Raw genomic sequence first — 21,635 nt, forward strand, 5'->3', positions numbered from 1 at the left:
GTATATTTTGGAGATTAATCCTTTGTCTGTTGTTTCATTTGCAAATATTTTCTCCCATTCTGAGGGTTGTCTTTTTGTCTTGTTTATGGTTTCCTTTGGTGTACAAAAGCTTTTAAGTTTAATTAAGTCCTACGTGTTTATTTTTGTTTTTATTTCTGTTACTCTAGGACGTGGGTCAAAAAAGATCTTGCTGTGGTTTATGTCAAGGAGTATTTTTCCTACATTTTCCTCTAAAAGTTTTATAGTGTCTGGTCTTACATTTAAGTGTTTAATGCATTTGGAGTTTATTTTTGTGTATGGTGTTAGGTAATGTTCTAATTTCATTCTTTTACGTGTAGCTGTCCAGTTTTCCCAGCACCACTTATTGAAGAGGCTGTCTTTTCTCCATTGTATGTTCCTGCCTCCTTTGTCGTAAATTAGGTGCCCATATGTCCCTGGGTTTACCTCTGGGCATTCTATCCTGTACCACTGATCTATATTTGTTTTTGTGCCAGTACCATACTGTCTTGATTACTGTACCTTTTGGTATAGTTTGAAGTTGGGGAGCCTGATTCCTCCAGCTCCGTATTTCTTTCTCAAGATTGCTTTGGCTATTCGGGGTCTTTTGTGTTTCCATACGAATTGTAAGATTTTTTATTCTAATTCTGTGAAGAATGCCATTGGTAGTTTGATAGGGATTGCACTGAATCTGTAGATTGCTTTGGGTAGTATAGTCATTTTCACAATATTGATTCTTCCAATCCAAGAACATGGTATATCTCTCCGTTTGTGTCATCTTTGATTTCTTTCATCAGTGTCTTACAGTTTTCTGAGTACAGGTCTTTTACCTCCTTAGGTAGGTTTATTCCTAGAGATTTTTATTCTTTTTGTTGCAATGGTGAATGGGATTGTTTCCTTAATTTCTCTTCAAATATATAAAACTTAATAAAATGGGCATGCAATCTGAAAAACTACCTTTTAAAAGAAGAGTTTTGCACTGTTTACTTGTTTATCTTTTCCTTCTTTTTTTTTGAGGAAATGTTCTAGGAATAACATCTAGAGATGCAATAGGTTTAGTTATGGCTTCAATGGTAACTCATTATTTCCTTCCTTCTTCTACTCATTTTCCAAGTGTTAGGAATTTGTCTAATTTTCCTTTTCTATTCAGAATAGTATGTAAGAGCATCAAAGAGCAGTTAAGAAATATTTTTCATTAAAATCCAGAATGTGACCAGTTATTTCACAATAAACATGGCTATTAAAGGGAAATATAACTTTATCTGAGCTTCTTTTTGAAATAGAAATTACTTTTTAATACTTGACTTGTGAGAATCAACAGGCTATTTTTAAAGTTTTCAGAAAATTGGTACTAGGGTAAACTGCATATGAAGAAGTGAAATTATTATAACACTACTCCAACCTAATTGTCTTTTCTTATATCTTAACTGATAATTACAAAACAGATAATCTTTTTCTATCCTGTCACTAGTAATAACCAGTTTGTTGCTACTGTTATAGAAAGCACTAAAGGAACAATCTTTAAAGTTTAGCTTAAGCCAACTTCCTTGTCAAAGATTTCTCATAGTAAGTCAATAAAGAGTAATTTCTTTCTGTTCTAATCCCAAAGCATTTAAGTAAACAACTTATTTAATCATGATGTCTTGTGGAAATGTAATTCAATTCCTATACTATTATTTTTCAATTGTAAGTCTTAACCTTTCTTAATCAGACCCTCTTAATCAGTTGAAGAAATAGTAATTTAAAATATATTTTCAAAAAAAAATATTTTCCAGTGTCTGGTATATGCTCCAAACATACTAAACTATACTAAACAAAAAACAAATATATTTTAGATTTAATTATAGGAATTAAAAGAAAGTTACATGACTCTGCTATTGGATTTTATGATACTGCAAAGCACTTGGAAAGTCATGAACCATTTATAACTTTTGAATAAAACTTACCGTCATCTCTCCACCAAAACATTCAGAGGCAAGTTGAGCAGAATCAAAAGGTTTTACCTCAGCATCATTAAAAAGATACCTAAAGCAGAGCATATAGTATTGATCAAGTATATATGTAATACACCTGTACTGTGCCTCTTTTTAAAATATTTAGAGTACATTCTAATATATTACAAATATTGATCAAACTTACTAATATGTGGTAAATTTTAACCAACCTCTTGTTTCGACAATTCTCATCCACTAGAAATTGGGAAGATAATTTCACAACATAGTCATAACCACCTTAAAATCTGATAATTCTATTTATAACCTTGGAGTAACAAAAGAGTTCATAAAAGCAAGGAATAAAAAGTTTGCATAACTTTCTAACATGTAGAGCTATCGGACAGAAAACATTAAGAGCTTGGAAAACTTAAAATGATAAAGATGCCATTTCAAAAATTTATATTCAAATGGACAAAAAAAAGTAAAGATACCATGCATATGATGGTTTAAAGAGTGAGAAATATTTGAACGAAACTGTTAGGTTAAGTGCAGATCAATTTACCAATGTACACTTTGTTCAAAGCAATATCCCCAATATTTAGAACAATGTCTACCACATCAATAGTCTCTATACATGAGACTTTACTCAACAACATCCAAGGACCAAAAATCAGCTATTAAGGACTGACTGAATGACTTCCAGCCATTAACTTGATGAAAGATGATAAAAAGAATGTGTGTCAGAAGGGAAAGGTAAGGTGAAGAAAATGGAGTATGCAGGTAATTTCTAACTGGAATACATAAGGACTTTGTGGTCACCCTATAGAAGGCATTCAGTAAACAGTTCTTGAATAAGTGAACACAGGTAGGTAAGATTTGGAAGGTGCAATATTGTCTGTGAATCTGAAGTTGTGTGCAAAACTTTGAGTGTGTTCATTTTTCTTAGGTGAGAATTTAACAAATTCTCAAGAGTCTGGAGATGTATAAAGTTTACGGATAGATTCATATTGTCTTTTGAAAGCTTTCATTTAAACACTTTATGTGCCCCCTTTCCCAACTATAAAGTTTTTAGTAAACTAAAATCTGAAAACGTATCTCAAGAAGAAAACTATCATAAGCTTATACTTTAAAAACAGAAGAAAAAGATTTTTTTAATCCCAAGAATAAAATATTTAAAACTCACCATTTATTGTTTTTATAAGCATGTGGATTGACTATATCTCTAATGAAGCTGTAATAGTGTCCACCATCTGCTGTTCCTGTGTGAACAGTCACTCCTATCAAGTCATACTCATAGCTCTCTGTGTCTTTTGAATGATCACTGACTTCCTTAAAACCTGGAATGATTTACATAAAACGGCAATAATTTTGAAAACTGCACACAGTGACATCTTAGAATCACTTTATATACTATACTTTATGCACAGAATAGGCATAGATACTTTATATATTCAAATAGGTACAAAACAATCCTATATGCTACTCATTCACCATTCACAGCCTACAATTTTAAGGAACATTTATACAACTCACTGGAAAAATAACCATGTGTCAGTGCATAACTAGGGACAATCTCCATGTAATATGTAAATGTAAAATGTTCTTTTTGCTTAATCTGGCTCTTCCTTTTGAAATAGATAAACCTGAATGAAGCATTTTGTATCATCTTTATTAGGAGCAGGCAAACGCAAGATCTGAAAAGTATTAACATATTTATGCCTGTTAGTCTCATGCTAAGGAAAATGGAGCATTGTACTGGCAGCATGCTTCCAACTGTTTTACCAGTTAATAGAAAACACTGTGTATTAGGAGCTTTATGTAGACAGAAACAAAATAAACAAAACATATACTTCCCACCCACAGAGATTTCAATTTGAAAAGTTATTACAAGAGATATTAAAAAAAAAACTCCAGAAGATGTATGATTTACGATCTGTATTTCCATCATCACAAAAGGAAAGGTATAATCAGAAGCAAATAAGTGAGAGCAGATTTGGTTAACCTGAGTGCACAGTCTAACCTGAAAATTGAAGCAACAATTAGGTGAAGAGGAGGAAATGGCTGAGAGTATCAGAGCAGTGACTGAGGAGTTTGGATGTACTAGGATCTGACTCTGAATGCATCACTTGTGGCCTCATAAATTCCTTTATCTTGGCATAAATTTTTGCTATTTCCACACATGGAGACATTATGAAAAATACAGTGAAGCAGTTACTACGCAGTCTTGCTATAATTTTACAAATGGTTTGAAAATGTTCTAAAAAGTAGGATGTATATATACAATGCCAACTTCTTAACTTTGTCTCTATTTCCAAACTTACCTCTTCTGCTTCATTTCCTGCAACTTCTAAACATACTCAAATTCTAACTTTAAAGTTCCCTCCCTTAACCCTGTATCACCTCACAGCCACAGTCACCGTCCTCTCTCTTCAAACAAAGATATGTTCTTCTCTTGAAAGAGTAGCCCACACTCATTGTTTATACCTCTCAGCTCCCATTTAGTGAGAATAAAACATTTACTGGATGCTCATTAACTGCCAGGCAATGCAGTATAAAGATTAAAATATGGTTCTCTTTCCTAAATCTTATAATATGGTGGCTCTTCAAATCTTAAAAATTTAAATCAGCATAACTTTCTATACAAACAAAACATTGCCAGGACTCTTATGTAAAATGAAACTTCTCTTCGCTAAAGAAGAATGGAAAAGGTAAGAGCTGGCCCTATTCTGCTTTCTACTCTCCTCTCACCTATTTCCCTTCCTCATCATGGCCCTTGGGGCATACACACAGATGTTTGAAAATCACTGGTCTGATGGACACAATAATAGCAATTTGGAGGTAACTACTTACGAACCAAGTGCCATTTTAAATTCGCTGCAATCCACCTTCCTACTGAAACACCCAAATTAAATTGGTCTGATAACCAGAGATCTTCAACATGTTAGATAATTTTTCCTCATGGTCTTACTGGAACTGTTCCTTTTCTTTAGTATGCAATACTTCTGACCACACTCCCTTCTTGAGATCCTGAAATACTGATCTCACTATTCACCTAACGGATCAAGCCAGAAACCTTTCTTGACTTCTCCTCCTTCCTCTAGTAGTAGACTGACTAAACTGTAAGATTCATAGGGGCAGAGACCTTGTTCTTTGTTGTCACATATTCCTATTACTATAATAGCAAGTTAAATAGTGGATAGATGTTCAAAAACTTTGTTCGATTCATTTATTCATTCAATCATCAAGTTCTACTAACTCTATCGCCATGCGCTTCTCTCCAACCCTACTGGTTGGTATGCTTTCTCATCTGTGCTACAATTACTGTGGTTTACCATAACAGCCTCCCCACACTCCTTTTATCATCCTCTGATCCATTTCTACTGTTATAGTCAGAATAATCTTTTCCAAGATCTCACCTGATTATCTCAGTTCCCTGCTTAAAATTTTCCAATGGTTTCACATTGAAATAAAGATCAAAATTATTAACATGGCTTACAAAAAAACTGATCTGGCTGCCACCATTTTGCCTATCTCATCAACCCCCTAATCAGCCCCCTGCCCCCCACTAGAGTTTCTCCACTCCTCTTACTCTAGCTCTTACTCAGGCTCTGCTTAAATGTCACCTTCTCCTGAAAGCCCTCCCTGATTCTCCTCAATCTGTATTACACTCACTATTTGACAACACTTCATGTTTATAATTCCTTGTTTAATATATGCCATGCCCAATAGACTTAAGTTCTTCAAGGGCAGGAACCATGTTTATCTCATTCACTTGGAAAGGTGCCTAGAACACACTCCTAATAGATACAAAACGTTTATGGGCCAACTGACTGAATATGCCATATTGTCTTTAAAAACATTCTCCTTAATAAGATTCAATTTGATTCTGTTAAATGTGTAGTTGATTACAACTTTATAAATATGACTATCTTGTCATGAAGACTTACAATAAACATAGGCAAGAGAAAGATTTTCCATTACCTTCTTTCCTGTCACTCTTTCCCATAAGAAAATCTTCTGTATAGGGTGTCATATCCAAACGTAATGGGAAGGAAAAGTGTGTGTTCACTTTCTCTTTCATCATTGTGACCATATTAAATGTATACCTCATAGTATTGAAACTCAGAATCCGAGGCAATTTCTTAAAACATGCTCTGAAAGACAAAAACAAAATTTGTTAAAAATTATCTTTCAGAAGTACTCTAGCTATTATCAATTACATTTACACTACACTTATTTCAATATTCAATTCAGAGTAAATAATAAATAGTACTCTAAATCAAGCCCTTATTAAATCTATCAATCTATCTATCTATCTTTCTATCTATCTATCTATCCCCCTCTTACATGACTTTTTCCATTCTGAAAGGACTTTCCTGTGTCTAGATAGGAAAACAAATGAAAAACCTACAGGGGACTATGGTATATGCCATGATGAAGCTATGAAAGGTGCTACGGAAGCATAAAAAGGAGTCACATCATATTTCAAAGGCAAGGAGGTTTTTGGTTCAGAGTTTTCTTTTCCACCTTAAATAAGCATTTATTTTTGTACAGAATTGCAAAGCCTGACTGTATCATTTACTAGATATGTGACCCTAAAAAAGTTACTTAACCTCTCAGAGCTTAATTCCTGATTTGTAAATGGAAGTTAAAGTGCCTACTCCCTACTACTTTTAGAATGCTGCCTGGCAAACGGCGTTCAACGAGTGTTGCCTCATATTACAGCCACAACAATAACAGCAGGAGCACCAGCAGCAGCAGAGCAAGTTAACTGGTTACCTAAATCTTATGGTATGACTTACTGCTAGTTCAGGTTTAAAAAAACTTTTTTTCAGTTTAAACAAAATACACTTAAAAGCCTGGATTTATGAAAAATATTAATTTCAGGGAATAATTCTTCAGGATTTAAAACAAAATTTGTTTAAACCAAGAGCTTAGTTTCTCTTTTAAATAGAAAATTTAGGGAGTCGAGGAAGGCAGGGGAAGGATGTCACAAGCAGATGGAATAAGAAGTCTAAAAATTCATCATTATTGTTTATTTGGGAGACTGGTAAATGATGGGGTTACGAAGTATAATATAAAGAAGTCAAGATATGAAGGGCCTTGTGTGTAATGTTAGAGTATGAACTTTATCCTGACAGCTAAGAATCACTAAAGGACTTGTGGAGGGCAGTGAAACCATGCATTAAGATATAAACAGATCTGAAGAGACGACCTGAATCTAACCAGACATACCAGGTAAGGCAGTTGGGAGAGCAAAGCACAGCTGTCTGAATTAGGTAAAATGATTTGGGAATCATTAGCATGTCAGCAGAGATTAATGTTATGGTGGTAGATAAAATTATTCAGGAAAGAATGAATACACTGAGAAAACCAGAGTTCAAAGACAGAACAGAGTATGATCCTTGGCCCATTTCTGTTGAACACTTACTATGTTATTATAGACATCTAAAAGTATGATAAGAGTGCTAAAGGACTGAATAATACTTTGCCTGGGAGAGATGTGACAGTATTTCAAAAAAACAGTAGAATCATATTAGCCAAAATAAAGTAAGTAAAAGGTTATCAAGAATGACAAATTTATTCAATAAGTTTATTTATTCCAACTAAAAAGATTCTCCAAAGAACATAGCCTCTCAATGATCTTTTCTGACTCCTCACTGTATTACTCCACAGTAACAAACTTTTAAGTCTGTTTAAGTCCTTAACTTTTAGCCTAACCTAATTCTAGTCAGATGAGTTTGTCTTCTACCTGTAACTGCCTGCACAGCTTTGCTTTCTTTTGAGTATGTCCATCTACAACTTTTCTCTCTTGCAACCAGTGTGACTTCTGGAGACTGAGAAAAAGAGTATCATTCTTTTCAAATGTATATTTATCTGGAAAAATCTTCTATTAAGCAATTTTAAGAGAAGGCTTTTCATTCTCTGCCTTCAAACATGCTCAGATCTATTTCATGTAGAAAACTCCTGTTTGATCCCAAAGCTCTTTCTAGATTCCACATTCCTTTCTGTTTCTTATTGTCAAACTGCTAAAATGAATGATCTATACTTCATGCCATGTACTCTGATGACCCTGCTTCTATTGCTACAACTTGGCAAAAACACATCACTAAACCACCTTTTTGAAAAATCCAATGATTTTACTCAGCTGTTATTTTTTCCTCAACTCTGTGGACTATGTCAATTGAATGAATAACTTCTTGAAATTCTCTTCCCCATTTTCTGGGTTACCATCCTGTCCTGATTCTTTTTCTTTCCTGGCTTTGATTCTGTCACTTTTTCTTCTGTACTTTTAGGATGGCTTAGGTCTGAGTTCTTTGCCAACGGTTAAGTTCTTTCTCAGACAGATGTTCTGATGGCTTCAATCAATCACCTACGCAGATAATCCTCAAATCTAGATGTTAATCATTTGATGTCACTGTATATTACCGATCTTATTTTCTATTACTAGTAAATGCAGATCCTCTACTTGAGGCAGGCTGGCCGAATCCCAGACTTCTTGTACTTACAAGGTTATTACTACTTCTCTGCCTTTGTTCCTAGTAACGAACTACATAAGATGCTCTTTCAATCTAATTTCAATGTTCATCGGTAGGACTGAAACATCTTTACCCAACCAACTACTCTGTCCTAAACCAACCATCTTATGGCTGGCTCTTAAGAAAAAAAATCTCTCACTTTAGAGACTCAGAGGTCTTCAGTTCAGGAGTAGATTTCTTTTTCTTTGCGGTACGCGGGCCCCTCTCACTGTTGTGGTCTCTCCCGTTGCGGAGCACAGGCTCCGGACGCACAGGTTCAGCGGCCATGGCTCATGGGTCCAGCCGCTCCGTGGCATGTGGGATCTTCCCGGACCGGGAAACAAACCCAAAAAGTCCCCTGCATTGGCAGGCAGACTCTCAACCACTGCGCCACCAGGGAAGCCCATGAGTAGACTCTTTATCATGCCCCACTGAGTGCATGGCAGAGAGCTAAGCAATCATATAGACCTTGGTAAGTATCTGATTAATAAAAAGGAAAAAAAAAATCTGAAAAGATTTAAGAGTGCTTGAAAGTTTACTTGCATAATTGAATGAAAAATTGCTGCATAAGAATGCGTTCCAAGCAGCTGACCATAACCTTAATCACATAATTTTCATAAAAGTTTAACACTGATTTATCCTAAGTTTGTGTTTTACTTCCATTTGATGATTTATCAAAATGACGAAAATTACATTTCAAAAAGCATACCTTTTTTCAGCTCGTACTTTCTTCCCGCAATGAGAACAAGTATACATGTTGTCACCTTCTAAAGTATCTTTAATAGTAACTTCATCAAGAGATTCCTGTGTATAAAACCACACTCAAGAGTTTCACATTATTGTTTACAGCATGCAAAAATACAAAAAGCATTAATTACAATTTGGGCAGAATGCACAGAGGAAAACATTTTTTTAAAAAGCGAACGCTTAAATTTAGTAAAAATATTGACAAGGTGCTCTGGATCTTACTACATTTTTTAAAAACTCAAGTATTTAAATTTTGATTGGGAAAAATCAGCTTTGTGATCTACCTTTAATTCTTATTTGAGTAGCATCACAAGAAGAAAATAGGTGAAAACGTGAAAGTTAATTTTCTCTCAAGGTAACAAACATAAGCCTGCTATACACAAATAGTTAAAAGCAGAAAAAAATTTTTTAAATATATACATTACTCACATAAATGTTCTTCATATCAGCCACCTGGCACCTCACGGTGTAAAACTCTTCAGCAGTTTGACTAACATGTTCACAATCCTAGTCAATCAATAGCCAAAAATTGGTAAATTATCATAATAAGCTAAAATTATACATTAAGATTTCCAAAAAGCAAAGAACAGGGAGAATACTTACCAAGGATACAACATTATTTGTAATTACACCTCCAAACAAACTTTTGACAGTATTTTTCTTTAAAAAAATACAAACGAAAAGTCAGTAATTTAAAATTGAGCAAATCTGTAAAAATTTCAAAGAAACTTGAGTATTCTGGTACTAACCAGTTCTGGAGACATTTCTTCAATTTTAGTAATCAGATCAGTAAAAAACTCTGTCATATCTTTCTGCTCCCCAGTGTTCAGAGGCTGCTTATCCATGGTGTATGTTTTACAAAAGGGTCTAGGATTATATGCTTTGCATTCACTCTCCTGTGAAAGAAAAGGCAGGCGCGGGGCAGTGGGGCGGGGGGGGAGGTGAGGAGGAGGATTATAAAACAATCAAATAAATCTAGATCTCAAATAAAAATAAAAATTATCACAAGGTTATTGAATGAACAACAAAGAAACAGGTAGTAATTCTACAAAGCAAGTATGAAAATGCTCTCTTCTATTTCATTTCTGTTTGATTCTCATTGCCTTTTCAGTTTAATAGTCTTGGTGGAGAAGATGCTTAAATGACGGTAAGTTAAGAAATTTTTATTTTTTAAGTCTAGGAATTTCTAGGAAGAAATTTGGGATTCAAAGGATGGAAGTTTGTATTGTGAAGCATAAAATATAAAGCCTTTGCAGGGTGCATAAGTTCTCCTATCAACTGAACCTTGGTTTATTAGTAGTTTAAAATAGCAGTAAAAGTGCTTTGCCAGTTCAAATAGCATGTTCCAATTCTGTTAAAAGGAGATTATAAGTAGAATCAAGGGATAACTAACAAAAATCTTTTAATTTTGTTAAAAATCTCATATATTAATTCTCACAAGCTGAAATACATGGGAATAAATATGGTAAGATGTTTGTCCTCCAAATTCTAATAGGTGAGACAAGTAACTTTCCATACAAGTGCTGGTACAACAGAATTATGGTGACATGGAGATACTCTGTGGAATTTCTGGTCTCTTAGAGGACAGACTTTCTCAAGAAAACCAAGTTGATTCCTGAAGGATGATAAATGGAAGAAAATGGAGAAGAGTACTATTGGAAGAGTGCCACAGGCAGTAGGAGCAGCATAAATAACTGCCCAAGCGATGAAGCAAAAGGGTGATGGGCTTCAAAAGGCTTACAGTTACTACAGGGTGAGGCTGGATGTGGGGAGGGATAAGAAAGGAGGTTGAAGGGAAGGGGAAGAATCACAAGGGATGTGTGCCATCCTGACTGAACCTGAATACTATTCTTTTCATAATAAAGAACCACTGAAGAGTTTTAACTAGGGGAGTAATATATTAAGATTTGCTATTTTTAGAAGATTAATTACTTTTATAGTTTTGGGGGTGGAAATTAAGGACAAAGAAAAATCAGTTGGAAAACCCTAAAACTAAGGGGGAAGGTGTGACCTTCAGATGAAAAATGGATGAGATACAAGAAATTCTTCATAGGATAAATTAACAAAATGTAGATGACTGAAATATGACAGTTAAAATTCACTATGACAAAGAACATCAGCAACTGACAAAGTCAATTTGAAAAATAAGAGTATATGGTCAGGACAGGCCAATACGAATGAACTCCAATTAACATTTTCACCTTTGGTCAACAGGTATATCTAATTAGTTTTCCATACCCAATTCTCAAACATACCATTAAATATGTAAACATTTTTTGAAGCTCCAGGAGAGTGGTCTTGTGCTTCATATCTTCGGAATACTGTAAATTAAGAAAAAACTTTCCATTAAGACGTACTGATGATGGTAAATTAGACATTCTACAAAAGAAAGTATTATAATGTGCTTAACACTTTTCATTCTTTTAGCCATATGTAGGAAAAGCACAGTATTTTTTCGTTAACAATTTTAGCATTTTAAAAATTGGAGTATTTTGTTCATTACACAAATATGGCCATCACTATTATGTAAGGAAACTGAATAAAGAGATCTTAAAACTGCTTTCCAGATCAGCACTTTTTGGTTCAATGCTGAACAGAAGCATTTACAAGTTGGCGATTTTGCAAGAACAGAAAACACCTTTTCCACAAATAAATCCACACATTAAAGAATATATTATATTAACAAATGACATCTCACCCTCATATAGTTATATCTTTATTTTTTTCTAGAGCAGCAGATCCTTAACATTGCAGGGTACTACTGGCCAAGATCTTTGAAAGTCCTCTAAATATTCAAGGACATTAATTGAGATTCAAATTTTGAAGAAGTAGATGAATCTTGAAGACATTATGCTAAGTGAAATAAACCAGTCACAAAGGGGCTAATATTGTATGATTCCACTTATATGAGGTACCTAGAGTAGTCAAATTCATAGAGACAGAAAGTAGAATAATGGCTGCAAGGGGTATGGGTGAGGGGAGAATGGGGAGTAAAGTATCTAATGGGTACAGTTTCACCTGGGGGAGGTGAAAAAATTCTGGAGATTGATGGTGGTAATGGTTGCAATCTGAGTATACTTTAATACTGCAGAACTGTACACTTATACATGGTTAATAGCATAAATTTTACATTGTGTATATTCTACCACAAGTAAAATACATGTAGTTTTCTTTAATCTCTCTGTGAAAAATCAGAAAAGAAAATAATTCTATTCTGTAAGAATTCCTTATGTAGAGACAAGTCTAAATTTAGTTTTTAACCAAAAATACCATTTCTGAGACTCATTCACAGTTAGCACATCTGATTGTTTTTTCTGTTGCTACACACTAATTCCTGACAGTGCTAATGGCTAAAAGATGATCATTAAATATAAGGAAGAGAAACTACAAATTGTGGTCAAGTCACCATCTAAAAAAGAAAATCACTGAATACATGCTTCTTTGATAAGTGGTTCTATAAAATTATACAGATGGGGCAACGAAATTTAGTCACAAAAATTTCCACATGCTAAATGAAATCAATTATTCAACTATTTCTAATAGTCAGTTAGATGATCAACATAAAAACATCAATTTAACTAAAGCCAAAAAACAAACCCACTCGAGTATACTGAGTATGCTTTAGAGACCCTGAAGCTTAACTTAAACATAGTAAGGATTCACTGAAGATAAATAAAGAATTGCAATACTTTGTAAGGGGGAAAAAATGCAAAGACATCCAGATGACATGATGGAAGAAAATAAAAACCCAAGTGCAAGCATAAAGAAAGTCGGCCAGGGCTTCCCTGGTGGCACAGTGGTTAAGAATCCGCCTGCCAATGCAGGGGACACGGGTTCGAGTCCTGGTCTGGGAAGATCCCATATGCCGCCGAGCAGCTAAGCCTGTGTGCCACAACTACTGAGCCTGTGGCTCTAGAGCCCACAAGCCACAACTACTGAAGCCAGTGCGCCGACAGCCTGTGCTCTGCAACAAGAGAAGCCACAGCAATGAGAAGCCCATGTACCGCAACGAAGAGTAGCCCCGGCTCACTGCAACTAGAGAAAGCCCACACGCAGCAACGAAGACGTAATGCAGCCAAAAATAAATAAATACAATAAATTTATTTATTTTTTTTTAAAAAAAAGGCTGCCAAAAAATTGTAAAAGCAGTGCAGGGCTTCCCTGGTGGCGCAGTGGTTGAGAGTCCGCCTGCCGATGCAGGGGACACGGGTTTGTGCCCGGTCCAGGAAGATCCCGCATGCCGTGGAGTGGCTGGGCCCGTGAGCCATGGCTGCTGAGTGAGCCTGCGCGTCCGGAGCCTGTGCTCCGCAACGGGAGAGGCCACAACAGTGAGAGGCCTGCGTACTGCCCCCCACCCCCCAAAAAAAAAAAAAAAAAAAAAAAAAAGCAGTGCAGAAGGCAAACTAAAAACTAGCCCATGGTAAACAAAAAATGAAAACTACAATGCACAAGTTAACAAAAATAACATAAGCAGAGCCTACTCAAATATACTAGGCCACAACCAAATTTACTTTAGGAAAAGTAAGTTCAGTGATTCTGGTACTAATTTCCTACTTTGTTTTAGGCTTTGCTTACTTTCTTTTTTTTTTTTTTTTTTTTTTTTTTGTGGTATGCGGGCCTCCCTCTGTTGCGGCCTCTCCCGTTGCGGAGCACAGGCTCCGGACACACAGGCCCACCGGCCATGGCTCATGGGCCCAGCCGCTCCGCGGCACGTGGGATCCTCCCAGACCGGGGCGCGAACCCAGTTCCCCTGCATCGGCAGGCGGACGCGCAACCACTGCGCCACCAGGGAAGCCCCTGTTTATTTTCTATATAATTAAAATTTGTATTTATTTTTACTGAAAATATCGTGTTCATTTGATACACTGAGTGTGTATATTCTACAACTGTGTTTTCCTTTGATAAATAAAGAAATTATACTACAGTGTTTGAAGTAATCAATTGAAATGTAAAAACAAACATAAGTTAGCTAGTAATATCAAATTTTGTCAAAAATTTTTTAATTTAATTTTATTTATTTTTGGCTGCATTGGGTCTTTGCTGCTGTGCGTGGGCTTTCTCTAGTTGCAGTGAGTGGGAGTTACTCTTTGTTTTTTTTTTTTTTTTTGTGGTATGCGGGCCTCCCTCTGTTGCGGCCTCTCCCGTTGCGGAGCACAGGCTCCGGACACACAGGCCCACCGGCCATGGCTCATGGGCCCAGCCGCTCCGCGGCACGTGGGATCCTCCCAGACCGGGGCGCGAACCCAGTTCCCCTGCATCGGCAGGCGGACGCGCAACCACTGCGCCACCAGGGAAGCCCCTGTTTATTTTCTATATAATTAAAATTTGTATTTATTTTTACTGAAAATATCGTGTTCATTTGATACACTGAGTGTGTATATTCTACAACTGTGTTTTCCTTTGATAAATAAAGAAATTATACTACATACAGTGTTTGAAGTAATTGAAATGTAAAAATAAACATAAGTTAGCTAGTAATATCAAATTTTGTCAAAAATTTTTTAATTTAATTTTATTTATTTTTGGCTGCATTGGGTCTTTGCTGCTGTGCGTGGGCTTTCTCTAGTTGCAGTGAGTGGGAGTTACTCTTTGTTTTGGTCCGCGGGCTTCTAATTGCGGTGACTTCTCTTGTGGCGGAGCATGGGCTCTAGGCGTGTGAACTTCAGTAGTTGTGGCACACGGGCTCTAGAGCGCAGGCTCAGTATTTGTGGGGCAAGGGCTTAGTCGCTCTACGGCATGTGGACCTTCCCGGACCAGGGCTCAAACCCGTGTCCCCTGCAATGGCAGGTGGATTCTTAACCACTGCGCCACCAAGGAAGCCCAAAGTTTGTCAATTTTAACTCAAATTATTTTCTCAAACAATATTTTACTAAATTGAATCAAGATTTATCAACGAAGTTTTAAAATTTTGTTTTATAGTTTTAATTTTTTTTCTTTTTTTTTTGGCTGTGTTGGGTCTTCACTGCTGCACACGTGCTTTCTCTAGTTGCACCAAGTGGGGACTACTCTTCGTTGCAGTGCACAGGCTTCTCGGTGCAGTGGCTTCTCTTGCTGAGGAGCACGGGCTTTAGGCATGCAGGCTTTAGTAGCTGCAGCACGCGGGCTCAGTAGTTGCGGCACGCAGGCCCTAGAGCACTTGGGCTTCAGTAGTTGTGGCTCATGGTCTCCAGAGCGCACGCTCGGAAGTTGCGGTGCACAGGCTTAGTTGCTCCGCGGCATGTGGGATCTTCCTGGACCAGGGATCGAACCCGTGTCCCCTGCACTGGCAGGCGGATTCTTAACCACTGCACCACTAGGGAAGTCCCTATAGTTTTAATTTTTAAAGTAAGGAAAACTGTACCTTAGCAGTGAAGACAGCCTGTCTTGCCTCAGGTATCATGTAAAGTTGCTGAATAGTAGAAGCCAAGTAACAAGTAGCTCCAAGGTTAGTCAGGCCAACAAATCTACACTCAGCACGGACATCTTCATGAGGCCAGTAGTCCCATTTATAAGGTGCATGAGCTGCTGAAAAAAGAGGGAGGAAAGGATGCCCCCCCAAACAAACTATTATTTAAACATAATATATTCTGCTTTCATTAACAGCCACTACATCTATTACTTATTTAGTTCATATACATAAAACATATGCTAATTTTTAAAATTGGTAAGAACACATAGTAAAACTAACTTATTCCTAAATATTCAAAGGACTGCCAAAACTTGTCTTTATTTGGCACTAAATTATTTAACCCAAAAATGCCAAAGTATTTCACATATCTCTAAAAAGTCCATCGCAACTGTTTTTTTCCCAAAAACTAATGTTTACTTTTTAACTTCAGTATGTCCTAGCAACAACAGTTTATAATGTTAAAATGTATGGTGAATTCTTTCTTTAAATCATGCCCTCCAAAATCTCATTTCTACAAACAAAATTTAGAAAGGTTAAAGGAAAAGAATGCTCACACTGCATGTGTTGTGCCATAACCCAGTTATGTATTAATCTGTAGTTTTCAACAGATCCCTTTACCATCTCCACTAACAAATCATAAGCAGCAGCTCTCGAAGAATGTGATTTGCACTTTGGCTGTTGTCTATCTTTTAGACTAGGCAACAAAAACAGGAGATTGAAGATATCTCTTAAAAATTCCTGGAAAAAAAAAGAAAGACCAAGTATATTATCTAAACTTGGAAATTAACTATATTCCAAATAAAATAAGTTACATAGAGTAAAATGGACTGTACGACAATCTACAATTTAGTAAAAGACTGTTTAAAAACTTAAAGGAGAATCATATACCATCATCTGAAAGTATTCCCAATGTTCATTTCTCTTAGGGAAAATGGAATGGGGGGAGGAGCTTCACCTTCACTCTTCTCTCCCTCTTGATACCTTATAGCTCATTCTTAGAGTCCCACCTACAATGCTATTATTTTCCACTCCATTCAGTGACCAAACGTGTTAGCTCAGGACTCATTACCCCCTACCTTGAATGCCTCTGCATTTACTTAAGTTTCTCCTTACTTCACTCTAATAACTAAAATAGCAGTAGCAGCCAAAGCAGCAACTTACCCATAATGAGCACTTAGAAGTGCCAGATACTATTCAAAGGCCTCAAAACAAAACAAACAAACAAAAAAGGTTAAGCATCTCGCCTGGAGTCAGATTTGGCAGGTGCTATATTAAGGATTTAAAACACCAAGTTCTTAACTTCAATACCAGTGAAGTTCAAACTGAGATGCAAGGCTTTACCATTCTAGATATACTTTTCCATAAATTTAATCTGCCTGAGAAAGGGCCACCTTTCCCACTTGTTCTTTAATTGGTCCTTTGCTATTATTCCAAAGAAAGTTATCTCCCTCACCCATCTCAATCGCAAGTACTACAACAGTACATTTTTCTGGGGTATAGAATCTCCTGGGGTACTGTATAGAAAAGAGGTAATATTGTTAAGACCGAGACTCTGCTATCCTTAGAAAGGCTGCATTGTAGCGTTGGCTCCTGGCTGTCACCTGACCACCTGACCACCTGAATGGTCAACAGTTCCCTCCTCTGTTATAAAACTTTCCGTAAGTGATAAAAGTGGCTCACTGTAACAATTTGTATTTCGTTTATGCAGAATACCTGCTTTCTATCTGGGACTCTGGAATTTCATTGACTGTGGTCAGTTATGCAGGTACTATGTGCCTACATGACCCACCCCCTGATAAAACCCCTGGACTCCTAGGCTGAAGAGAGCATCCCTGGTAGACAACACCTCACACATGTTATCACACTCATTGCTGGGGGAATTAAGCACGTCCTACGCAACTCCACTGGGAGGGGACTCTCAGAAGGGCATACCTCATTTCCACCACCCTTGGCCCCATGCTTTTTCTTTTGCTGATTTCATTTTCTATTATTTTGCTGTAATAAAGCTTTGTCATGAATACAATTATACGCGGAGTCCTTTGAGTCCTTCTAGTGAATCACTGAATCTGGGAGTGGTCTAGGGAACCTCTGACACAGGTACCAAATGAAGGACAATTCAGAATATTTTCCCATTAATGACCTCACCTCCTCCATCTCACTGCTGTCAAAGAAAGTACAGTGCATAGTTCCTGACTTGGCAAAGAAAGGTACATTTGCCTAAGAAATACTGAAGGTGGACAGAGGCTTATTTTATATAGTTGACAGACTGACAGTAAGATTATGTCTTGTCTACTCTATAATTCAGAGGTGAGATGACTGTCTTGGAGACACAGAGTAACATATTTACATGAACTGGAAAATAAAGTCACTCACTCAAACAGAAATAGAATTAGCAAATAACTAGTTTAACAATGAACTATCTTTGCTAATCAGTTTAGATCTAGAAACTGAATGAGCTGAATAAACATAGCTCCAAAGTTTTGACAAAATATATTTAAAGCCTGTGATAAAAATATTTTATTGAAACATTAGGATTGGTAAAAGCATGCTGAAATGAACAATATTTTTATTTTCCTCACTCTGAGTTTACCAGGAAAGCAGGTGTCCTTAAGTGAAAGAGTAACATATATATTAACATATCCATTTGATAAATAATGGTACAGCCATTTTAGTATACTTCACAGAAAGAAGAACCTCAAACTGATACCTGAGAGAATATTAAAAATAATTTCTGATGATAGAGTGTGATCTCTGACATGTAATTCAGAAGAAATTCAAAGAGTTAAAACAGAACATTCCTACTGTAAACAGTATGTAAACACCTTTTCTCACTGTGGTTTCTCACTGTAAAACAATGTGAAACAAGGTTTCTCACAACTTCTATCTATAGAAATATAAAGTAGGAAGAGAATGAATACATGGTCATTCTAGCTTAAGAAGGGATATCCATCTACAACTATATGAATTAATTTTAAAAGCCACATACCCTTGTTAATGCATAATTTTCAATAAAATTTCATTTTAATGTTTCATATTACTTGGCAAAATTCAAAGTCTATTTACATTGCTTTGATTGCCCATGTCCAAATACATGTAATGATAATTAAATATGGAAGAAATTTAAGACAACATCATGTAGTCATAGGAAATAACTATTTTTATCAATTTCAACAATACTCTGGAAATAATATCCTTTAAAAATACTTAAAGCTAGGATAAACAGTACAATGCAGGGAATGTAGCCAATATTTTATAATGACTATAAATGGAGTATAACTTTTATGTATTTATTTTTTTCTGTAAGTGCTATATTTTAAACATCTTTTTGGACTCATTGTTCTCAACCAAAACAAATAAATTTTAATGTTTTCTTTTCCTTTTCTCTTCTTTTCTAAATGGAGTATAACTTTTAAAAATTGTGAATCACTATAATGTTCACCTGTAACTTATATACTGTACATCAACTTCAACTTAAAAAAATACTTAAACTGGAAAAAAATCTAGAAACTTCTTAAAATTAAAAAATCTGTGACAGGACACCTAGGTTTTCCAAAATTCTTTAAAGAATATGTGAGCAATAAATGTTTGAAGACCACTTCAAAAAAAGTTTGAAAAAGTATGCTGCCTCTCAATCTATTACCAGATTTATTCTGTTAAAGCATATTTCTGACATTATTTGATCAAAAACTTGAAAGGCTCCCCTTTTAAATTATAAAAGTAATGCTTTTATTTTATTGTACATATAAAAATAACCTGTGACCACAACAGATGGCCAGCCACCTAGTTTCCCCAAATTACCTCCACTATATTTCCTCAAGCTCAAGCCAAATTGAACTAATCATTCAATATCCTGCACATACTCAGTGTTTTCCTAGGACTGATTTTTCATTCATACTCTTTTCTGTGACTTAAATGTTTCCTTTACTTTTCTACTTAAGGACTTTATCCTGGTTACAAAAGCTTTATCTTCTTCAAAGCCTTTCCTAATCCCATCAATACTATCTGATCTTCCATACCTCTGATCATATCCCTTTTTATTTTTTTACCATGAATTACAAATATCATGAGCAGTCATGATATTATTTGTGAAGGTACATACGAATTTTGCATAAGGCAGACTTCTCAATAATTACCTGCTGAACAAATGAACCATTAGATTGTCAGTTCTTAAGAACCAGGACTGAGTCTTAATCACCCATTTGTTCAACATATATTTGTTAGGTACTATACAAGGTAGTAGAAATAAGAGTAGGGTTTATACTCTTAAAGGGGAATTAGAAGAAGGGAGGAGGGAGTAGAAGGGAGGAAGAAGAGGAAAGAGGAAGCAGGGAGGCGGGAGAGGAGAGGAAGGAGAGGAAGCAGCAGCAACAGTAGCGGTGGTGATGGTGGTGGTGAGGGAAACCATATGTGGCCTGGCAAGCCTAAAATATTTACTGTAAGTCTCTTTACAGAAAACAGTTACTCCTTGATAAATTTAGATCAAATGTTTAAATATTAATAAATAATAAAGTAAAATCATTACAGTAGAACAGGTATTTTTAGTATCTTGGCGATAAGGATGACTTCTTAATAATACAACAATACCAACTGCCTTAAGCACCTGCACTTGGATACCGAATTGACATTTCAAATTTAATATGTCCAGAACAGAACTACTGATTTTGATACCGCATCCCCCCTAATCTTATCTATCCTAAATTTTCCCTTTCTTAGTAAATGGCATTATCATTCACTTAGTTTCTCAGGCTTAAAATTGAGAAGTCATTCTTGATTAGTTTCTCTCTCTCCCACCTCACAATCTTCTCAAAATTTAAGTCTTGTGAACTCTTATCTTCAATAAATATCCTAAGTACAACCACTTTTCATCATCATCCCTCTGCAAAACTTCTTAACTGGACCCCTAACCCTCACACTTGCCCTCCTAGTTCTCTACCTGTAGTCTACATCTCCCCCTAGAACATGAGTAAAGCTTTGAAAATGTTAATTCAGACTACATACCTCTCCTGCAAAAAAGCTTCTAAAGGTTTCTGATCTCACCAAAAACACAATGGGAAAATTTTGACTACACAAACATTAAAACCTTCTCAATAAACAACTAGTAGTAAACAATAAACAATAAAAGTAAGTATTATTTAACACTGTTCTGGAGGTTCTAGACAAAATTAGGCGAAAGAAGAGTTAAGACTTAAAAATGAAGGAGTAAAAAAATTACTTGAAGACAATAAACTAAAAACAAATGAAAAATCAAAGACAATACTGAAGATAAACACAAAGATAACTGAGAAAAAAATTCTACAAACAGTAAGTGAACTTAAGGTGGCCTGCAACAAATTCACACACAAAAATCCTTACTCCACATAAACAGCTCATCAGAAAACAAAATAGAAGAAAAGAGTGCATTTATGATACCTAACAAAGAAAACCCCTAGGAATAACCTGATTTAAAAATTCCTAAAATTCAAATTCTAAATGACAACATTAAATTGGAAAACACAACACTGGTCTTCTATAAATAAGAAGACAAATCCTGTTCTTGTATAGGCAATTTAATATAATTTCTATTTTTCTGGATCAATCCACAAATTTAACATCACACCAATTTTAAAAGTATCAGAATTTTAATTTTTGAAAGAATGAGACACACTGATTCTAAAGTTCATGTGGAAAAATAAACAACCGGGACAATTCTGAAAAGGAGCAATAATGAAGATAGACCATCTCTACAAGATATTAACTAAAAACTGTGAATCTACTTAGTCAGGATATGATATTGGTGAATGAACAGATCTGTAGAGTGAAAAAGAAAGTCCAGAAATAAATCCAAGTACATATGCCAATTTCCTTCATACAAAAATTCTACAAATTCGGGCTTCCCTGGTGGCGCAGTTGTTGCGCGTCCGCCTGCCGATGCAGGGGAACCGGGTTCGCGCCCCGGTCTAGGAGGATCCCACATGCCGCGGGGCGGCTGGGCCCGTGAGCCATGGCTGCTGAGCCTGCGCGTCCAGAGCCTGTGCTCCGCAACGGGAGAGGCCACAACAGAGGGAGGCCCAC

General features: G+C 36.0%; 1 protein-coding gene across 6 annotated transcripts in view; it reads right to left on the reverse strand.

Annotated features, from left to right (window-relative positions):
- The window catches only part of USP34 (ubiquitin specific peptidase 34), a 246,281-nt gene that overhangs the window by 44,503 nt on the left and 180,143 nt on the right, over nucleotides 1-21,635 (reverse strand). For all 6 annotated transcript variants that reach the window (XM_024133566.3, XM_024133567.3, XM_028496944.2 and 3 more), the window contains 10 exons: nucleotides 16,139-16,322; nucleotides 15,537-15,697; nucleotides 11,452-11,517; nucleotides 9,946-10,092; nucleotides 9,800-9,856; nucleotides 9,626-9,703; nucleotides 9,159-9,253; nucleotides 5,913-6,085; nucleotides 3,115-3,268; nucleotides 1,944-2,022 (listed from right to left, as the gene is read on the reverse strand). In XM_024133566.3, the coding sequence (XP_023989334.1) occupies nucleotides 1,944-2,022; nucleotides 3,115-3,268; nucleotides 5,913-6,085; nucleotides 9,159-9,253; nucleotides 9,626-9,703; nucleotides 9,800-9,856; nucleotides 9,946-10,092; nucleotides 11,452-11,517; nucleotides 15,537-15,697; nucleotides 16,139-16,322 (1,194 nt within the window). The remainder of the gene's footprint in view (nucleotides 1-1,943; nucleotides 2,023-3,114; nucleotides 3,269-5,912; nucleotides 6,086-9,158; nucleotides 9,254-9,625; nucleotides 9,704-9,799; nucleotides 9,857-9,945; nucleotides 10,093-11,451; nucleotides 11,518-15,536; nucleotides 15,698-16,138; nucleotides 16,323-21,635) is intronic.

Source organism: Physeter macrocephalus, chromosome 12, assembly GCF_002837175.3.
Source record: "Physeter macrocephalus isolate SW-GA chromosome 12, ASM283717v5, whole genome shotgun sequence".
NCBI classification, from domain to species: domain Eukaryota; kingdom Metazoa; phylum Chordata; class Mammalia; order Artiodactyla; family Physeteridae; genus Physeter; species Physeter macrocephalus.